Source organism: Cottoperca gobio, chromosome 21 (assembly GCF_900634415.1).
Source record: "Cottoperca gobio chromosome 21, fCotGob3.1, whole genome shotgun sequence".
Classification (NCBI taxonomy): domain Eukaryota; kingdom Metazoa; phylum Chordata; class Actinopteri; order Perciformes; family Bovichtidae; genus Cottoperca; species Cottoperca gobio.
In genome coordinates, this window is record NC_041375.1 from 21,121,558 (window position 1) to 21,131,040 (window position 9,483).

Genomic DNA, 9,483 nt, shown 5'->3' on the forward strand with positions numbered 1-9,483 from the left:
TGTCTGTCTGTATATATATATATATGTCTGTCTGTATATATATATGTCTGTCTGTATATATATCTGTCTGTGTGTCCGTCCGTCCGTCTGTCTGTCTGTATATATATATATATGTCTGTCTGTCTGTCTGTCTGTATATCTATATGTCTGTCTGTCTGTCTGTCTGTCTATCTGTCTGTACTGGATACTTTCAAATCTTCATGCATCTAAATCCTTCAAATGAAACAATCTGAGAAGGATGAATATTTCTATAACTGTGGTCACAAGTACATCACTTTGTTCACAAACACATTCTCATCTCTAAGCAGTAAATATACTTCGTTACATTCCACCACTGCTTTTTTCCGAATTTATATTGAGAAATTAGAAGAGGTAATAATCTGCAGATTGATTAATAATGAAAATAATTGTTAGTTGGAGCCCATAAACGTATCCCATCACATCTCACCATCATATTTACACAGCCTGCGTGTGTCTGAGTGCATGTTGAGGAGGCGTTATTAAACACGAATATATAATCCAGCCCTCTAATTGTGTTTGTCCTGAGGCAAAGGGGGAAATAAAACCTTTATGATACATATCACGGTAATGCAGGAACTGGCAGTGTAGCAGAATAAAAGCTTCACTTCTCATTGTGGTCACAGGGGGGGGCTCTCTGCTCGCTGCAAACTGATCTGACCACTGCACGCTGCCTGGGTCATAAGGCTCTTAGACAAACTGCTCACAGTGACACATCTCCTACTTGTATCCTCCATCACCTACATATTAATGATTGCTAAGCATTCAATCAATTCGCCAGAGGTAACAGGAGCCTTTGGTTGTATTAAGAAGGCCTGATAGTGACGATGCTAAGAAATGTCCAGTAATTTCCAAAGTACTTTTACATATAAAAGCGCTTATTAATTAAAAAAAACGTGACAGTGACGTAGCTGGATGTAAGGAAGTCTCCACCTCTGGCTAACCAGGGGGGATGCAAAACATCCTAAACTTATTGTAAGTTCCATTGTGTGAATAAAAGACAACTGAACTTCCTTGTTCTCTTCGCTATGGGACAATGGCATCCCATAATATGAGTGCAAAATACATTATGGGCACGGTTATATTTTACAGTGTTTTGGCTGACTTGGATATTCAGCCGTACTTATACAAGCCAGAGGCCGAAGAAAAGCAGCGGTTGCATTAGCCGTGCAAGAGGATATGGCCGGCGGGGACTTTCAGATGCTTGCACAAAATGCATCCTGCTACATGTCAGCAATGCCGGCACGGCTCTGCGAGCAGGAGGACTCAGCTTTCTCAGACAATATAGCACGCAAGAATGTATTACTTGAATGGACTACAGTCTCCATCAGCACTGAGAGTACATCCACATAAGGGGTGGGGGAAATAAATCGATACAGCATTGTATTTTGCATGCCAATATTTTAATATTTTTATAATAGACTGTAAAACAAACATTTCATTTTGACAGGTGCATGCAACATTTGACAGATTATTTTATTATGACGGTGTTGACACTCCCATTTTTATTCTGCAATAAAAAATAATGGACATGTGATGAACAGAGTGAACAGTTAATCTCATTGGATAGAACAGATGTTGGCATGCTGCATAATTTGCAGTTGCAAAAAGAAAATCTCAATAATCTGTTATCGCAATACTCCCAATATGATCGTGATTTAAGCATCGTGATAATACCGTTTTGTGGGGCTTCTGGTGATTCCCACGCTACATTTTTCCCTATAATGGTATTATAGTCTGAGGGATTCTTCACAAACTGGCAACGTAAAAGTTGTTCTAATTAATGGCCTAAACTCTATCTATAATGCATAAATAAATTATTTATTAACCCTTAAAAAAGGCCATATATCAGAGGTAATATAAGCTTGTATAAAAGGTGTCTTTTCAGAAAGTGCTACCAAATGATCTACCTTTCCCTCTCTACCTGCAGGAATCTGTAATCTCCATGGTAACTAAAGCAAGCTGCAGGGACAGACAACGCGGCTCGGGCTCACTCGTTCTCTCCCAACACCTCTTCATCTCCATCTTCCTCGTTTAGGCTGTGTGAGAGAGAAAGAGGCAGAGAGTGAGTGTGTTGTCAGGAAGGCTGACTCTTGAGGCCAGCCGTGTTCGAAACAGGCAGCGTCGAGGGATGCTGTTGCAGCTTTGAGCTCCTGTCGCCACGGGTCTGTAACCAAGGGTGCTACTGTATGGCTGCAGAGACCGGCCCCAGGCATGTCTTATCCCTCCATTCTCAGTTCATACAGAAAACACGGTTGCTCCTCTCTTCTCTTTGCTTGCCAGTTTTGTGAGCATAAGGAAACAGAAAGATATCAGGACCGCATGCAGTGAGTAAATCACTTTATTAGGTACACATGTGCAACTAAGTCGATCCAATAAAACTGCTCTGCCCCTAAAGTCTGCTTTTATGATGCCTATAATGTTCAGTTTTTTGACACAAGGTGTTAATTCAATTACATGTTTTAGCATTGAGGTCATAGTTCATGGTGGTTTTGCACTGGAAAGCATTAAATTAAGAGGTGTTTCTAATATTCTGCACCTCTCATGTATGTTAATTGGGAGGACATACCTCTCTCTCAGTATCAGGTTTAACAAAGAAAAGCATTTATTCATATTTGAAAAGCTGTAACCAGCAAATGTTTGGCATTTTTGCTTAAATAAAAAAGACCAACAATAATTACATGCCTTTCTAAATTGTGGCAGATACATTTTCTGTCGATCGACTTATAGATTAATCAATAAACTTTACATTTTTGGCCACTGGAACGAGTGCATATAGATATACAGCACAGCCCTGTAGTGAACAAAGGACTCTGTGCGCAGATGTTATGAAGAAGTAATGCAGTGTTCCTTCTCACATCGTCACTGGTGCATGACAGCAGAAATATTCAAATTGTACTGACTCATCTAACAACCATTACCTTGGTCACTATCCGTGTCTCTCCTCAGCTTGAATATGTTCCGAAAACAACAATTATTATTTTTTTTATATTAATATCTCATTAAATGCGTAAAAGGAATTTAGCCTCAAACTTGTGACTGGCAAAAAGTAATTTATGTTTTTTATAAATCATGTGTGTTGTTACTGTTTTACTTAATAATCAATTAAATAAACGGCCTTGTTTTGTCTTTGTTTCATTTGTAATGCTGTATGGTGAGACCGAGCGACCGACCTGCTGAGCCTAAAGCGGTCAAAAGTCAGATGTCAGAGAATTTGTCTTTCGTGTGAGTGCAGAGCTCATCTTGTGCCGCTCAAGGTTGTTCATATACTGCTGCTGTAAAGTATTTATCTATCTATCTTACCTAAACACTTTCTTATATCAATGCATAAGAAGCAAACAGATACATATGTGTGCACCCACACACACCCCCCCCCACACACACACACACACACACACACACACACACACACACACACACACACACACACACACACACACACACACACACACACACACACACACACACACTGAACTAAGAAGAATCCCTTAATTGAGTGAGGTTAGTTTGAATTAAGGAGAACTGAAAAATAAAGGAGGTAACAAAACATTTATAGTATGTGAGCATACAGTACACTCATTTGATCTCTTTCGTACGGACGTCAAACTAATGAAAAGAGTCGTGAACACAAACGCAACGTTTTATTTTCTGTCTGCACATTTATCAGTTTCTACATCTGGACTACCAGATATCCACTGGGGCTGCACAAACTAGATATAATCAATTGAAAATAGTCCTTTTTCTACAGAATATGCTTCTGTTTCTGAGAATATGTGGTTATAAGGAACATGATGTGTCACCTTTGGCCACTCAAATCAATGCAGTCAATGCTCTAATATATCAAGGTTTCTTTTTTGTCAGTTTTTCTCTCCGCTTCCCCCCCAGAACCATCTGAGCCCGGGAGATAGCTCATATTTTATCATGACAAGGCAAAATCCATGCACTCCAGAGTCACTTTAGAGGCCAGAATGTATTACGGTAGAGTAATGGATGGGCAAGACAAGCACACGAGGCCAAGATGCAGGAAGGAAAGATGATCAAATTTGATCATTTGTCCACAATATGCTCTCTGTGACTGTTTCATGTCATACAGTTTAAGTACTTATGTTATATGGCTTATAATGACACACTATTAACTCTTTACTTTAGAGACGGACACAATACAAACAGTGAAACCTGCAAACAAAGTAGTCATCGGAGGACATTTCTCCAGCACAGGAGTGAAAGTAAGAACTATAAATTCTTTATTTTGTTGTAAACAAACTCAAATCAAGGCCACTTACCTGCTCGTTCTGGAGCTTTCGGCCGTGTCATGTAGTCCTCATGCGCAGATTGAGTTTGAGGTGTCCAAACTTTGCAGGATTGAGGACCTCTAGAACTTCTCATCCATGTTGACTTAATAATTCATTCTTGATCTTGGAAACAGCAGTTGATAAAAACAAAGTCAACCCAAGCTCCACTCGCTCAGCTTGTTCTGGTAAACAAATCTCAATGGGGATTTTGTAAAAAACGTTTTAAAGTCCTACACTGGTTCCTGGAGCTCATTGGGAACCACTGACTTCCATGTGACTTAGCTGAGAACATCTTAACCACCAACATATCAAAGCGCTGTATGATTACTTTGTTTATATCTGACATGGTATGTTTACATAGGACACATTTGGATACAGGATAATAAAGTATGTTAGCCCACTTTTTCATTTTCTCTTGCCTCTGTATGTAATGTAAGTAGTGTCTATATGGGCTTAGCCCCCTAGAGTGTATTAGGTTATAAAAAACAAACATGGTTTACGGTAGTGTTTACATAAAGAAATATATTTTACTGAATGCAATATGTCTGACTGTCAGGCTAAATAATGATATCGATTTATAGTGTACATTTCTTGCTCCTTACAACACATAAAGCTCTGATAAACCAACTGTACGCTCACATTACCTGCCCAAAACAGACAGACAAAGTTAGCGACTATGCTAGCTGGTTAGCATAGTGGAGCATTTACGCTAGCAGCTAAAACTCCAGGTATTTTTCAAACAAAGCTAAAAAGAAAGTGAATATTTAAAAATAAAAACGACTCTTAATGTATGTTAATGTCTCAAAGCAGTGTCAGATTGCTAACATATATCATATCAACTTGTTAAATGTGGTTTACAGCTTGTTGCATGCCCCCAAGTGGCCAAAAAAAACCTATTAGTGCAAATTTAAAGGCACCATAATTCATAGCATCACCGCTGTAAATTGCACCGGATGTCATACAAGTTACTACATCACTGAATATATACGCCTTGCTTGTATATTTAGCAGCTCTGACGTCCTCACTACGCCACTTTAGGGACTGACAGTCCCGGTGATGAACAACCACCCTGCCCTGAGTCGTGATGTCCCAGCGTGAGCTACGTGTCTGTCATCTCTGACGTTGCCGGCCCGCCTACATCCCCCTCTGTCTCCCCCCAGTGACACAGACGCTCTCCGGCAGCGAGGAGAGGCACCGCATCCGCTGCTCTTAGCGCGAGTCTCCTCTGGCATGGACACCGGAGGAGAGCACTGACCATCCAGGAACCATGCCTACTGTCCTCGGCGACAAAGGGAAACTTTCCATTGTCTGTTTTATACTCAGATGCGCATATTCTCAGGTGAGAGAGAATGGAGTGTGTGGATTATAGCCTACTTATAAAGAAGCTTGAGTGAGTCTTTGAATATTGTTCTTGCACAAGATTAGTGCATGTTTTAAAGTCACTAAATTGTAGGTGTACCTGCAGGGGTTTTTTAATTCTTTTTTTTAAGAACACTGAAATAAAATCAGAGGATAATTCCTGCACAATCGTGCATTTTGTGCTCCTGCTATCTTGATAAAGATTGCAATTTAAAAGTGTTTTCAGATTTGATTTAAGGGCACTGAACACAGGTGCTGAATAGAAGCTGAAAAATAAGCATAACTTCAGTAATTGCTGATACTTTAAGAATGTAGCAGGTGGTTGGTAGTGTAGTTGGCTTGCATGCTGCTTGTTGCAGGTGTTATGATGGGTCGTGGTTTGTGGTTTGTTTGGCCCCCGGGGAGTTCACTCATCAGGGTATTGCACCAGAGTTGTAGCCCGTGGTGCCATAGGGTATGGACGTTTGAAACACACTGCACATGATAATATCCATACTAATGGACGTGTAAATTGAGGAAGCAGGCCAGGCTTTTCATTGTGCACTGCCACAGGGAGGTAAAATACTGGCTGTCTGTGTTTATGTTTTTCATTTAGTGCCTAGGGCCCCATAACTGTCTTGTGGCTGTAATAATCAGACAGTTTTCACACACACTGTTTTCCATCCGCAGGCTTTAGAACCCAGCCACTCACACGCTGACCTTAGTGAGTCATGCATGCAAGAGGAGACAGTTTCTCACACACACACATGCACGCTGCGCTACACACACATTTTCTACTGTGCATACTTATGCTGCACAGATGGCACAGAAGACAGAGTCGGGCATAAAAGCAAAATGGAATGTAATATAAAAGGAAATGTTAAAGATATTAAATATCCATAACCAAGTAAAGACAGTATAAGTGTTCATCAGATAAGGTCCACATAGAAATACAGATATAAGTGAACCAAAAACAAAGTATGATGAGTGTGATTATGAATGAGGAACTAAAGGAAACAATACTTTTTGGTACTAGTTTTTGCAGCAGGGTCATCTGTTTTCACACAAAACTCACAGAATGAAACACTCCCACATACATAGAAAGCAAGCACCAACACACAGTTACACACACACACACACGCACACGCACACACACACACACACAGAAGTATTGTCTTTTATCCTAATGCTTGAGCAACATGGTTCTCAGCTTTCGTGCCAACGAGATAAATTTGAATTGTGAGCTGAATTGTGAAAAGAGGGAGAAAACGTGGGGGAGGGAGAGCGGGGTTGCCTAACGCGGATGGAAACAGAAAGTTCCTTGCAGAACAGAATCAGCATCCGTCTGATCATCTGCAGCTGTGATTTCTAAGATGTGAGTCATCAACAAGCTTTCAACCTCCTCTTAACTCTCACAATTACTGTGTGTGTGAGAGACTGTAAGGTTTACAGTAAAGTGCGACACAGAGGTTGTGAGTGTTGGAGCAAAAAGGCGGGAAAGTGCAGAGGGGGATTTTTTTTGTTTACATATGTGTATGTTATCTTTGATATTGCCTAAGTGTGAATTTTGGATGAGAGACACTCTACCGTACTGTAATGTAGACGCTCAAATATGGATTGTGTGCAACAACAGCTAATGACTTGTGTCTGTTATTCTGAAGTGTCACAAAACTCCCTCAGATCACCTGTCAATCTCAACTCCCTGTGACGTTCTCCTCGTTCACCGTCGCCTCCTTTCTTCTGTTTGCACAGGTAACAAGAAGCCAACACAACAGCTGGGCCAAAGATATTCTGGAGGTAAGGAATTAGACAACTTCTTTTATTGCTTGACTTTGATGTTTGTTTGTTTTTTATTATTAAAAGTAATATGGTAATCACAGGAGCGGTAATTGACTTTGAACATGTGCAATAATTCAGATTAATCCCTCGTTAGATGTGAGAGTCATATTGTGGAGGATATTTTCTGCGTTTCAAGGAATTTGGATTTGATTAAATCTTTTCCAGGTATGAGACATTTCAAACATGAGACTGGATAGAATAATTACAGCAGATCGTTGCTTAGAGGAGGAAACCATAAGATATAATAATAATACATTTTTATTTATCAAGCGCTTTTAAAGAAAGGTACTCAAAGGCTACAATTTTATTAGTCTTACTTATTTATAAAATGTCAGAAAATAGTACATTTAAGTTTCCAAAACCCCAAAAAGAGATGCAGAATCTATCGTGTTTATATTGCATCAAAGCAGAACATCCTCGGAGAAGCAGGAAACTGTTGAGCTTTGCCTGAAACTATTATTTGATTATGAAAATAGCTGCAGACTAATCAAGGTTCAGAGGTCTCAAGGTGGTTTCTACATGCTTTTCCTGTGATGTTGGAGGTTTCACAGGGCAGAGGATCACTGCTCCCTGTGTCCTGTCACCGGTGTGGGACAGGTAGGAGGAGAATAGAGATACAGAACATGGGGTGGAGAAGGGTGGGAGGAAGAAAGCAACACATAATGTTCCACCTGGGAGACCTTGTTGTTGTTGGGGGAGGACAGGGGTGAGGGCTGGTGCTGTGTCCTTGGTGACTGAGGGAAGAGAGATAATGAAGTGAAAGGATGAGCAGCGAGAGGAAACACTCGCCCTCCGGGGCTTACAGTCAAGGCTGGCAGGAGTGTAGAGGAGGAAGAAAAGCTTTTGAGTCACCTGCCAGGTTCATAAAAATGTGTCATCTCATGTGCATCTGTGGATTTCATTGAATGACACTTGGAATATTCTAGCAGACTGCCATGAAGGTAAAGAAAAAGTTAGTCTGGTTTACAGTAGGATTACAGAGAGATTACAGGCCGGATCTCCATGGTGGAATGGTTTAGCATGGGCTAAGGAAGAACCCATTAGAGGATCTGAATCACTTGTGGCCTTGGCGGAGGACCAAGTGTCCTTTCTAGTTAACATGTTATATTTGGCTTTTATAAATGCATACATAAACTGAAGTGTAAAAATGACCCTTTGTAGTTTTACATGTGGTTGTGTGTCGGACTATTTGACCGGACACAGTGACTTCTGCTTAGCTAAGCTATGCTAACATGCTTCTGGCTGTCGCTTCATATTCAGCGCACTGACACAAGATGATTTTTTTTTTTTTTTTAAACCTCAGCAGCTCTGCTTGAGTTCGGTTCTCTCACACATCCTGATCTGCACTTATCCCACCGACGCACACACACACACACACACAAATCCTCCGTCCTCAGCAGTCAAGCCACCTCGTGCCGTCTGTCACCCAGGGATCATCACACACACGGCACAACTGAGGAACCAGATCATGCTAACATGCTCAATGAACGGTACAAAAATCAGGCCATTTTTTTGTCAGCATCCAAGAGGCCTGGTTTGTCTGAGTGTGACTGCAGGCAATCTAATCAGCAGAGATTATAATCAGAGCAGGAGCAAAGACAGTGTACTGGGGATGCAGAGATCTCTCCATGAGGCTGGTTTCCTCTCAAGTACCGTGAAGTGAGAAGAAATAAGAAATAGGGTCAATTTTGATAATAGTCCAGGTGTCTGTCCCTGAGCTGTGAGCATGCACCACTTAAATAACAAATAATTGTCCTGGCCATTAGTCATGTGTCATTTTCAATTTATCTTCTATTTTTATTTTAATATATATATATATTGACAATCAGACTGATTTGGGAAATGTCCGTCTTTTTTTTGGAGAATAGGAAATTGTATGTGGTAATAGTAAGAATTAGTTAAAGGATGGGGTGTGCAATAAAGAGTCACGCCATAGAAGTGCATCATGTTGCTGTAGCGCCACCTACAGGGGACATATTATCCACTGTTGCAGGGT

At 40.7% G+C, this 9,483-nt stretch overlaps 1 protein-coding gene across 2 annotated transcripts in view; it reads left to right on the plus strand.

Moving 5' to 3' along the window:
- Positions 1 to 5,491: 5,491 nt before the first annotated feature.
- aff3 (AF4/FMR2 family, member 3) overlaps positions 5,492 to 9,483 on the plus strand; it is a 17,876-nt gene continuing 13,884 nt past the window's right edge. Inside the window, exons 1-2 of one of the 2 annotated variants that reach the window (XM_029459439.1) lie at positions 5,492 to 5,649; positions 7,329 to 7,445. In XM_029459439.1, coding sequence (XP_029315299.1) covers positions 5,578 to 5,649; positions 7,329 to 7,445 — 189 coding nt within the window. In that variant the 5' untranslated portion in view covers positions 5,492 to 5,577. The remainder of the gene's footprint in view (positions 5,650 to 7,328; positions 7,446 to 9,483) is intronic. The other variant, XM_029459440.1, reaches the window with a different exon arrangement.